The sequence below is a fragment of the Corvus hawaiiensis genome, chromosome 1, assembly GCF_020740725.1.
Source record: "Corvus hawaiiensis isolate bCorHaw1 chromosome 1, bCorHaw1.pri.cur, whole genome shotgun sequence".
Classification (NCBI taxonomy): Eukaryota; Metazoa; Chordata; class Aves; order Passeriformes; family Corvidae; genus Corvus; species Corvus hawaiiensis.
In genome coordinates, this window is record NC_063213.1 from 86,512,738 (window position 1) to 86,525,465 (window position 12,728).

The 12,728-nt window shown below is 43.8% G+C and overlaps 1 protein-coding gene across 14 annotated transcripts in view; it reads right to left on the minus strand.

Annotated features, from left to right (window-relative positions):
• Nucleotides 1-12,728, minus strand: part of COBL (cordon-bleu WH2 repeat protein) — a 206,425-nt gene that overhangs the window by 126,531 nt on the left and 67,166 nt on the right. For 11 of the 14 annotated variants that reach the window (XM_048312749.1, XM_048312734.1, XM_048312743.1 and 8 more), the window contains one exon: nucleotides 1,696-1,806. The exons of the other annotated variants lie outside the window; for them this stretch is intronic. In XM_048312749.1, the coding sequence (XP_048168706.1) occupies nucleotides 1,696-1,806 (111 nt within the window). The remainder of the gene's footprint in view (nucleotides 1-1,695; nucleotides 1,807-12,728) is intronic. 14 annotated transcript variants of the gene reach the window in all.

Here is a 12,728-nt window from a genome sequence, read left to right on the forward strand (position 1 = left end):
AGAGTCAGGACCATTACGGACTTTACAGAGTAAAACCAAGACCTTCCTGTCAGCAGACTGGAAGCCATGGGGATGGTGTTACATGTTATCCATGAGAAAACATCACCAAGAGAATGAAGGCATCTGCTGTTGGGAGCTTTAAATGCTACTCAGAGATAACTCAATGCAAACATGCTTGAGGCTGCTCTCTAAGTACTGATGGGGCATCACAACAGTGATTGCAAGATTTTGTAGACATGCCTGAGCCAGCTGCACACTCAGCAGAGCCTACAAAACCCACACAGGAAGAAACAGGGTATATTAAACTACCTTATAAAATGAACTGCCATAGTTATACTAGAAGCAGAAAGAGGCACAAATACCTCAAATGCAAGCAACAAAAGCACGGTAATTTAAGCTGGTCTTTTAACCAAGACAAAAAAACTTCCATCTCCTTTTCAAAAACAAAGAAACAGCAGCATTAATGACATCCAATTTCCTCCAAATTCCTTGTCGTGTCTGAACTGCTTTTCATATTAAAAAGGATGGCAAGTCTCACAAGCTCTTTTCAGTGCTGGGGCACTTAATAACTGTCTTCAACTCTGGACCTTATCCTGCAGCTGTCACCTGACTGATTACAAGGTGTTTACAAGGCCTCTTCTCCCTACCAGCCACCAACTTTCTAGACACTTATGAAAAACTAGTACATTAGGCTTTTCTTTCTCTCTTGTCAATTAAACTTAAATCAAACTAACTGGTGAAGAAACAAATAAATATTTTTCAAGAAAATACAGAGATATAGGCAAAGAGCATCATGAAATAAACTTCGTCTTATATCTAGCATTGCATGGTCACATGAGGTGTTGGCAGGCTCTGCTGAAGTAAGGGTGTCTGTCCCATCTGAAAGCCCCCACCTGGCAACAATGAATGAAAAGAAGAGTTTGGAAGTGATTGACTACAGAGGTTTCCTCCTCACAACTGATGAAAACCAGAACAAAGGTATCCTGGACTCAGTGAAGTCAATAGGACTTCTGCCACTGATGTTGCAGAAAGCCAAGTTTTCAGTCTGGCAGAACCTCAGAAGAGCTCAGTTTCACCTCTGTGTTGGCAGCCCCACTTGCCAGCTCCCCCAGTAAGAATGCAACTTCCAAGTACCAGGAGAACGTGGAGCATCACCAGCATGGCAGTTAGAGAAGCTTTGGGATGTGGAGAGCGACTGCATGGTACTGCCCTGGGCATCCAACCAGCTGCCTTTTAGCCATGCAAAGGCACAGTTCTCTTACATGTTCTTACTACATCTTATGGAAAACCAGAAGTATCAAATACAACTAATGTGTTGAAAAAAAGGGTGGGGGAGGAGGGACAGAAAAAAAAAACAATTACAAAAGCAAGCAAGGCTATCTTCATGTATTACCACCCTGACTTTTTATCATTTCCGATTCTAAAATGAGTCAGAGAGGTCAAGGAAATCTGAGGACACCAGATAAAGTCAGACCTGCCACACCACAACTCCTTTGGTCACCTCCTCTGAAATAGGAAGGCCAGTGGCATAGTGATAATTGGTGACATTACCAGCATACAGAGAGCACTCCCTCAGCCAGGGCCTAACAGTTGCTCACTTGACACATGCTGGCACCGTGTTTCCCAAAGAGAGATGAGAACACTCAACTGCTAGCAAGCAGACCCAGCATCCCCTCTCTTGTTTATTTGACTTCCCAGACAGGAAAATCCTGCATGCAGCTTACAGAGCCAAGTTCCTCCAAATCTCTTCTGCTGAGCCCAACATAAACTGCAACGCAACAAGGCAGGGGAAGCACAGAGTTACACCTACAAAAACAAAGTGGAAGGGACTTGTCTCCCTTGTGTTCTAATTCTAGCCCTGAAGAAACAACAGCAGTGCAATCCAAATTACTCCTGCAAGCTCACCTGACCTCGGAACTTCAGGATAAATGCTGCTGAATTAAGCATGGACTACTCATAACAGCATGAGAAGGAAGGGTGCGCTCTTCTGCCACAAACACAGAAGCATTTCCACAGCCACAGCTGCTGCACATCATAATTGACACAAGCACAGGCCAGCTTCACACCTTCACATGACATACAGCATGTAAAGGCTGCTCTCCCCTTAACCAAATGGCATCATGCACATATATCTGATGTGGTAAGAACGCTATCAGGCTATAAGCCATCATTTCTCCTTCTGAGTCAGTAATATATGAGAAATAGGACTACATAGTACAGAAATTATATTCACTGTTTAGATTCAGCTACTTCTGTACAGCATTGCTTTACCTTCTATCAACTTCCTCTGCAACACCATGAATAAAGAAATTCTTAGGGACATCTACTGACACAGGCACAAGCAAATCTGGTTGATCACTCCTTGTTGCTTTATGGAAAGATGTCACCAAATGCTGACTTCAAAGCATGGACATTTCCAACTCTGACTGCAGTCACCCCAGGCCTCCTAGCAAGCTAAGTTCAATCTCAGCATCTGGGAACAGGATCAGCCAGCAGAAGATGAATGTGTTTAGGAAGCTGCTTGACCAAACATTTTCTTCCCCACCCCGAGTAGGGGATGACAAAATTATATGACAAAAATATTACCATGCTATAATGGAAGATGTAAGAGAACTGTAACCATCTGTGTAGCATCACTGTCCATGTTCAGAGCCAGAGAAACAGACATGGAGGTAGTTGTGCACCATGGTCCTAAGCTGCACCAGGGGAAGCTCAGGCTAGACATTAGAAAAAGTGAAGAGTGTCACAGAGTGATTGGGCATTGGAATGGGCTGCCCAGGGAGGTGGTGGAGTCACCGTCCCCGGAGGTGTTTAAAAAAAGACTGGACGTGGCACAGGTCTAGTTGATAAGGTGGTGTCAGGTCATAGGCTGGACTTGATGACCTCCAAGGTCTTTTCCAACCTAGCTCATTCTGTGATTCTGATGGTGTCATTTGTTGGCTATAATGTAAATATTGCTTCCTCCCAAGAGGATGCACTATTTTGACAGAGCAGTTGTCTGCTAGGTCCAGAAGCACAGTAACAGAGTACACTGAAGGTTTTACCTGTGAGTGTCAAAAACCATGCTCCCTGATATGAAAAATCATATATTCTTTGTGCTTTTCATGAAGCAGCAAATATATACGCACAAGCAGATGCCTCCTGACATATGCCTGACATAAGCAGCAACAAAAAAAGTCCACCTCAAGTGACTCAAACACTTCCACGTACTCATGCCGTGCATATGGGCACTACCAAAAGTACTATTTGCACACAGTCCCATTTCCCTGTTAATATCCAAAGACTTATTAATGCATCAACCTTATTCCAATTATCCTGACCATGCTGCTGCTAAAGCAAGCTATGCTTTATCACAAATGTCCTTGGCCACAGGATTAGGTCCAGAGAGACAGGGTAGGAAGAAGAAGAGTTTCATTTCACCACCTCTTCTCTAAAGCAAGTAATAACTTAAAAGTTTACTCTTTGACTGAATACCTGGCATGTTGATAGTCTTGGCAAATGACAGCTAAATTAAACATATATGAATAGTGTCACATAACAAGTCTAACAGCTTATTTTTAAACTTGGAAGAGTTTGAACAATTGAAAATATCTGGGTTGGGCTTACAAATTCCACACACCCTTTTCGGGCACTCAGTCTGCATAGCTGGGAGAAGTAGGTGGCACTGAAAAGACAAAGAGAAATCTGAAGATTCAGAAGAAATTTGCAGAAAGAAAAAAAAAAAACAAAGAAAAAAAGGAAAAGCTTCCTACACTCAGGATACCAATGAGAAAATAGAATGTAGCATAATATTGCTTTTCATTTCTGCTGCAGAGCAGGATGGAACAGGCTTAGGATGGAAAAAAACCTCTATGTATAATATTAATATTGAAGAATCAGTGCTAGCATGAATAGAAAAAACACATCATAACAATTAAATAGCCTAACTCTAACTTCACTTAGCAGTTTCTCCCTTGAATCAGCAAACTTCAATCACCCACATAGAACTGCTGTCAAGTAGACAAGCAATGTGTTTTTGCATTTTCATTATGTGTATATACAAAAGGAAATTTCTGAAACATCTTCACTGTTGAAAAAAGAAACAAGTAATGTTAAAGGAAATCTTATTTTGACTTCATTGGTATTAACAAGTAACTTTTACAGGTAATTATCTTTATCACTTTGTGGTCTCTTCTTCAGCTAGTCTGAAGAAAAGCCACAGACATACAAAGCCCAAACACAGCTACATATCTCCAAGTATTTTCCTAGATAGTCTCTTGATATAAACTGGGGAAGGGGGGAGGGAGATGAGGCAACGGAAAGACTCTTTAAAGGACAGGTATACAGGTTTGCAGCACATCTAACAAGAAAGGTGGATGTTCCTCGCAGTGCCTGACTGGCAGCAGCCAGCTGGGTTCATCCCAGTCCTGCAGAGAGGCTCAGTCATGTCCTGCTGTGGAGCCAGCTGGAAAGGCTGTGTCACTCCTCACTGGGGCTGCCCCACCACCCTGACAGTGATGCACAATACTGTTAAAAATCAACAACACTGGCAAAAGTGACGATGCAGAGAAGAAATGTAACTTCCCATTTGACTTCTCCAGTTCAGAAACACTGCCTGGGAATCCGCAGCTGAGGCACAAGCAGAGGCTGCAGGACAGTAAGGTTCCATTCATTCCTCTCCTGCAGGCAGATCTCTCCACAACCCAGACAGATCCCTCCACCTCTTCAAGCTCATCCAGTTTGTCCTTCTTTGGAAACATGTGTACTACAGCAAAGTGCTCAGACACTGTGGAAGAGGAGAAGTGTTTTGACAACATGCCCAGTGACCTGGGCTGTCCAAGACGCAAAAGTGACTTAAGCACCAGGCTGAGTGCAAGAAGCCTTGTGTGAGAAAATACAGCCTCCGGCTATAGAAGAACACCAACCAACAAGGTGTGGAAGCCAACACCAGCAGATCTCACTGAACTCCAGGTTCAAGCCAGACCTAAAAAGGCTGTGCAGAAAAACAATGCAAAACTCTCAGGCCAGTACATCTCTCCCCACCCTGAGCCACCAGGTCACCTCCGCTCCATGTCAAACATGGGACGGGCCTTATGCAACTATACAAGACAACTATGAAGGCCAATGAGAAGCTTCACCTGCAGCACAGAGATGGCAGAATTCCTTGTCGTAAGGCCGGCAACACGGGATCATGTGCTGCCTCAGGTTTTGGCAAGAGGGCTTCAGTCTTACCTTTGTCCTGCAGCTTTGGCTGGCAGTACACCAGGAGAAACTTCAATCAAATTCTGAAAGTCTATCATTCAAACAAGCTAGATCTCTCCTTTAATTAAAATGAACTCACAAAAATTTCATGAATATAAAGATAAAATAAATCACACAAGCATCCATTAAAATCAAATATTCAAAGAAGTAAACAGCAGTTTCTGAAATCCAGCTCAGGGAATGCTCCTTCCGTGTCAAATGCTGAAGCAAAGTAACAGCAGCGTCCTCTTACAAACTCTTATCACAGCACAGGGATGCAGCAACACATATGGATGGTGGCAGACAAGCTGTGTGTACTGTCTGAAACACAAAACCCCATCCCTGCATTTTTACTTCAGGTTTTCAATCGCCTTGTTACTCAATACATGCCAGTAAGCCAAGAATTACAATCATTAAAACATTAACTTCTCACACAGACTACACTAGCAGCAGTGGTCTTAAAAACAAAAAGCCAAATTAACCAAATTCTAACAGTCCTAGTAAACATAGAATTTTCAAAAACATAATGGTTTCGAAAAAAAGCCAAAAAAGCAACTCATGTCATAGAGATACCTGTCACTGTTAGTAAGGCATCTGCACTGTTGCTGACTTTCTTCTGCTCACACCTTCACACCCATTTTTTTTGAGTCCCAAGAGAGCTACAGTGGTGCAAACACAACTTTGAGTTCAAGAGTTTCCTGATCATTCGCTGTGGCCACCTGTTGGTAAAACGGGTGTGTAAAATGTCATCAAGGAATATGTATCTATTTAAATTACTCACTTCTAGAATCTCAGAATGGCTTAGGGTTGGAAGGGACCTTAAAGATTGTCTTCTTTTCTTCTGCCATGACTACAGGGAGAGGACAAGAGGAAATGGCCTTAAAATGAGACAGGAGAGATTAAAATTAAATATTCACTGTTAGGGGGGTCAGGCATTGGAATAGGTTGCCCAAGGAGGTGGTGGAGTCACCTTTCCTGCAGGTGTTCAACAGGTGTCTGGATCTGGTACTGGGTGATGTGGTTTAGGGGTGACAGTGACAGGGCTCGGTGGACAGTTGGATTGGCTGAGCTTGACATTCTCTTCCAAACCTGATGATTCTACGATTCTTCCAACCCTCCTGCTATGGGCAGGGACACCTTCCACTAAATCAGGTTGCACAGAGCTCCATCCAGCCTTGCCTTGGTCCTTTCAGGGATGGGACATCCACAGCTTCTTTGGGCAACCTGTTTCAGTGCCTCACCACCCTCAGAGCTAAGAATTTTTCCTAATATCCAATCTAAACCTACTCTCTTTCCGTTCAAAGCCATTCTTCCTTGTACTATGGCTACATGCCCTCGTAAAAATTCCCTCTCCAGAGCTCTTGTAAATCCTCTTTAGGCACTGAGGGTGCTGTAAGGTCTCCCTGGAGCCATCTCTTCCCTAGGCTGAACAACCCAAGCTGTCTCTGCCAGGTCTCCACAGGGGAGGAGGCACTCCAGCCCTCTTTAATGCTCAGTTTATAGCAACGCTTCTGTTTTCAGATCTTTAAAACCTGTTACGTTTCTCTTGGGAGGGAGGAAAAGGAGAGCGGGAGGGGGAAAAAAAAGGTCCTTTTTCATATGGATACCAAACATCTGTTTGGCGATGCCGGTATTTTTAGGGAATGAGCAGGGCCGGGTGTTTCCGCGCAGCGCTCATTGAGCGCACCCAGGGCGGCAGAGGGGCCCAGGCGCCGCGCGGGGGAGCGCTGGTGCCCGCGGCTGCCGGAGCCTTCCTCGCTGCTCCTCTGCCTCTGCTGCCCGCGGCTGCCGGAGCCTTCCTCGCTGCTCCTCTGCCTCTGCTGCCCGCGGCTGCCGGAGCCTTCCTCGCTGCTCCTCTGCTGCCCGCGGCTGCCGGAGCCTTCCTCGCTGCTCCTCTGCCTCTGCTGCCCGCGGCTGCCGGAGCCTTCCTCGCTGCTCCTCTGCCTCTGCTGCCCGCGGCTGCCGGAGCCTTCCTCGCTGCTCCACTGCCTCTGCTGCCCGCGGCTGCCGGAGCCTTCCTCGCTGCTCCTCTGCCTCTGCTGCCCGCGGCTGCCGGAGCCTTCCTCGCTGCTCCTCTGCCTCTGCTGCCCGCGGCTGCCGGAGCCTTCCTCGCTGCTCCTCTGCCTCTGCTGCCCGCGGCTGCCGGAGCCTTCCTCGCTGCTCCGCTGCCTCCTCCCTGCCCTCAGCCTGAGCCCAGCCCGAGCTGCAGCAGCCTGGCAGCTGCTGCCCGCGCCCCGCGCTATTCCGGCGTGTCAGAGGGGACGCTCCGACTACTTTTTTAAATGGTGCTTTTAAACACTATTTTTAGCGCTTGCCTTCTTATTGTTCACGATGGAAAACAAATACAGGAGCCAAAAGAGAAATCCCCTTGCCTCTGGCAAAACTGCGCTAATTACGCCATCGTTAGAGAACGAACTTAATCGAATCACAAAAGGCATCTGGGCTGACTCTGTGGGCCGAGGGGAACAACTGTCTGGCTGATTTTGTAACAATCCCTAGAGACATAAAACTGATAAATGTTTAATTCCCTTGGTGTGTGAATCAGCATTGTCCATTACATTAACGGGATAACCCGTCCTTAACCAGTGAAATAACCTGCTCTCGAGACGTCTTTAACATACATATCCTATTACCAAAGTTTATTTCTGAGCACAACATCTGTGTGGCAAACTATCAGTGAAATTGAGAGCTTTTATATTTTTCTATTAAAAAAAATATTTAAAGAAAATTTATGAAGGAAAACAATGCACAAGGCATGGAGATTTTAAGTGTTTCCACTTACCATTACACCAACAGAACTAAAACTGTCTACAATTAAAGAACGTAAGCAAATATGTATTACGAGTATTTATAGCATTCTATTTTAACTTAGAAAACGGGAAACAAGTAGATGATTTCTCATGATCATTTCCTGATTATACAGTAAATCCAGGACACAACAGCAGCAATGTTACCCTTTAAAATCTACTAGCCTGGGACAGAATAATAGCACATGAATCGCATCTTCATGGTGGAAGGCATCAGGAGAAAAGGAAAGGATATGAAAGCCATATCTGTACAAACTGGAAAAAAAAGAAAAAAATTAACTTGCAGAAACAAAGAAAATAAAAATTAAAGAAAGAAACAAACAAAAGGAGAAGGAAGATACAGACACGTGGCCTGCCAGATCGATCGTATCTTGGCAACTGCTGGTAAGAAGGTATGCTTAAAAATTAGAGTACTACAAAGCTAAAACACTGATAAAAGATGAAAAAGCCTAAATCCAGCAGGGAAACAAGGAAGAGGATATACACCCCTTCCTCTGCAGAAGTTTGTTATCTTCTCACTCACTATTTGTTATCTATCTCACTATCCATTGCCAGTGAACCACTCACTCTCATCACACTTTACTTCTATCAATTACCTGTGTCCTAATAAGAAGTAACATTTAACATTTTCAGCAAAATTCATAACCATTAAGAACAAGTAGGCAAGTTGTTTAGCAATTGAGAAGAGCAAGGAGCAAATACATCCTCCCTCCAAAAAGCAAGAGCAGGGCTGCTGGAAGAATTCGATGTATGAACTACTAGCTTTTGCTGCTTTGTGCATGCAGAGGGATTAAGAGTTGAGGTTTTCTGAACCTAACCTACAGATATTGTCATTAGTTAATACTGAGAAATCTGTCATTGTGCAACTCAGCACTCAGTTTAAAACAACTCACTAATGTTTTTAATTATTTTTTAAGAATGGCAGTGGCACTCTACCCAGACTCATCCAAAGGTTGTCTAAAGGGCTGTGCTTTCCAGCTGAAAAGGGTCTGCAGAGAAATCTAGTACTGCCAGAAACCCAGTGTATCTTTTTTTTTAATAATCTGTTGAAAGCTAATCTTCAGTATCACAAGTAAGCCATTGTCTGAAAAAAAAAAAAAAAGACCACTCTCTCTACTCTTGTTGCATATACAATAAATATTCTACAGTACCCCATTTTGGAACAAGAAAGAAAAGTGGAAGCAGTTTTTTTATAGTCACTATAGCGGGATTATGCACCATGTTCCAGAAAATGATAAATTGATGAATTAAAACCAGATGCCTTAGGCATATTCAACTTCCTGACAGAAAAATGCTTACTATTGCATCAATCATACTTATTCTACAGTTTGATGCAGAGATCCCGAAGCAGTGGCTGTACATTTGTGCTCACATCAATTTACTCATCTCTGTTTAATTCTTGACTAGATACTGTGAACTCCTTTTCTGTTCTGTTCTAGATAAGCAGAACATCCTGGCAGTGCCAGTGGTTGACTACGACAGCTGGTGAGGGGTCAGTAGCTCTGACCCAGGAAGAGGTGACCGGTCTGGGGAGATGGTCCCAAAAGGAATCGCCTTCCCAAGGCCCAGTGTCTTCCCTCAGCTGCTGGCCAGGAGGGCCCTTGCAGAGGCTGTCAGCTCTTTAGTGATTGTCAGCTCGTGATTCCAGCTCAGCTCTGCAGGGCAGCCTCCAGGCCAGACCAGACCAGAGAGAGAGACGAGAGGCTCGTGTGGCTGGTTCCGCACGAAGTAGCTTTATTGCTGGTCCGTACTCCAGCGAAGGGGAAGCTAAGGACGAGCACTCTCCCCTTGCAGGGGCAGAGGGCTTAGCTTTTATAGGGATACAGGGGGTGGGTGTCAGAGGGTAAAGGCCAATGGGTTACAAAGGATCTGCATGGGGTCTCCCAGAGGATTCTGGGTCGATCTTCTTCTCGACGTAACTGCAGAGTAGCTGCCTTCCCAGGAGGAGTCCTGCTGGGAGATTTAGCAATCTCCTTATCTCAGCAGACATCCCTCCAGGGCAGTGGCTGGGCATACCCTACAGTTGACCTGAAGTCAGTCAGTATCATATTCCATCATTTATCATAATCTATCTGATGCCAGCTACTATGACAAAAAACTAAGAGAATACTCAAGTTTGAATATGAGCTTCAAAGAAGAGGCAAAAAAGCATCCACATTAGTACTTTCTGCGCTCAGGGATATCCTAAAACAAACTGCTCTTTCCCATTCTACTGTTAGATCTTGCATTTAAGAAAACTTAGACATTGCACTAGCAGAGGAGCTGAAAGATTGTCTAATAGAAGGGAAGAGATCTGACATCTGTCCAGGACGAGACAATGTTCTTGAAAGAACCTTGTTGGCATGTTGCAGTATTCATTAAAAAAAAAAAAGGCAGCAACAGCTTTTTCATAGTAACAGCTATTGGACTGCAAATTCACAAAGAAAACACATAGCAAGTGAAGCACATGCAAGCCCCCAAGGACACCATATGCTAAAAGTAGGATTCCCAGATCATCATGAATGAGCTATTGCTGAGAACCAAAAAGGAATCCCACTGAAGTATGTTAATATACATGATATCATTTTAGATTTACTACAGAATAGACACTGATATTCTGCTGCGGGCAAAGTAACCTTTCTCCTATTAGTCTGATTTAATCCCTGGAAATGAGCTCTACATTCCATCCCATTACCAGTTTGGTCTCAAGATTAAATAGAAAAAACTGCCACTTTAGAAATGCTCCCAAAGTTTGTGTTTCTGTATAAAGTTTATAGTCCTCAACTGTCATAATCTCAAAGATAATCTGTACTTCTGTATTTCATTATGAAAATTTGGCATTAAGGACAGACAACTCAATATCATACATTACTAAACACACAAAACACGTACTTGGTTTTTTTGAAGTGAAAACAACTCATATCTGAAAAAGTTAAGGAAGTGGTATTTGTCTCGTAAAAAGATTCAACATCAAAAAATAAAATCCCTAGCTTTTCATAGCAGTGTCACCAAGAGACACTGGACAAAAATTTCCTCTGTGTTTTGTGGTAGTGTCCCATCTCTAGTGCTAACTATCCATCTGCTTTCACTTCTCATCAAATCAAGACTGTCAAGTGACACCACCTGTAAAGTCTCTGCTTTTAACTATTCTTTCCAGTCAAATCAAAATTCCACATACTTCAAGGATCTAAGATGTACAAGGCACACGCATTGTTACAAGCAGCAGCCTGCTTTTGAACCCCTCTCTCCATGCCTTCACCACTTTATTTCAACACAAACCTACAAGTCAGCATCTGTACCCACCTATCTGCTACAGAAACTGGCACAAAAAAAAAGGTAGGAATCTGAAAGCTGAAAATCACAACTGAACTGTGAATGAGAAAGTAGAAAGACAGATTTCCTTCTCTTGTTACCTTGGGTGTATCACTACTTGTTTCTTCGAATATAAATCCAGACAGTTATGCCACCTTTCTTTTCTAAAACAACCTATATGAAGCTGTATATTTATGACACTCACTCTATAATAGTATTTCCATTTTCAGATTTAGTACACCAAGTGATCTACCTAGGGAGGGTTTTGTGTGAAATCACTCCAAACAGTAGCCTAATTCAAACTGCTAAGTGTCTCGCCTCCTTCATTTATCCTCCTAGGGCAATGAAGGAGAAACCATTTCCATAGAGGGACCAGAGCCCTGTTTTGCTTTTCTTCATCTTGGATTTATATTTGCAGCTGATCATCAAGTGAGTCTTGGTAGCTAAATTACAACAGCTCCTCTGTATGCAGTCAGCAAGGAAAATGCCCCTACTGCTATCTTCCCCCCCTCCAGAAGAAGAAAAAGAAGGAAAAAAGAAAAAAGGAATTCTCTCTCAGAGCCAAACTTCAGCTTGAATCAATGCTTCTCTTTTGGTCAGGTTTCATGGGATCCCAATGCCACAGAAATGCACAGGATTTGCCTTGCTTGTGCCCTGTTTCTTTTAAACCTGCCCATACCCTCCCCTCTGAAGTGGGTTTATATGTGGGAACACCTGTGTTATCTTTGAAACGCTTTGGCCAAGAATAATCCAGCACACAGAATCAGACTCTTTTTACACCTGCCTGCCAAGCACAGACACACGTGTAACCTGCCCAAGTGGTCTGGAGCCAGCAGCAATGGGCTTTCCTATAAGGCAGCCGAGTCAAAGCAGTGACTTGGCAGGGTGCAGCCGGACAGACACTCAGCTCGGCACAAGCCGGACAGAGGCTTGAGAGGCAGGTGTAGCCAGCAGGAGAAACACAGTGGAAAAGGCAGACTTGAAAGCATATGAAAGGCATTGACAGGAGTGGGGGAGGAGGAGAAAGGCTCCATCGAAGTTGATCTGTGTTAAAACACGCAGTGAAACACCGTGAGGGAGGGACTGTCTGCAGAGGCTCCCTTACAGACCAAAGACTTACAACACCTTTTAACAAGCATTTCGTTATATCCTTCCTCCTCACCAAGGCTCTTTGTCCTATGCCACAAAAACCCGAACAGAACTCAAACTCAGAGATAGCTCAATATTTTACTTCAGTCTTCAATTCCTCCAATCACGAGTTAAAAAAACACAAGGATTTTGTATGAATGTTTAAACCATATTTCCCAACAGCTGGATCTGTTGGAAAAATCCACTGTCAGTGTCAAAAAACATCAGCTTTGCTCATCTGTTACCAATGTCTACTGTGTGGTCAGGGTCCAGGGAGAGACT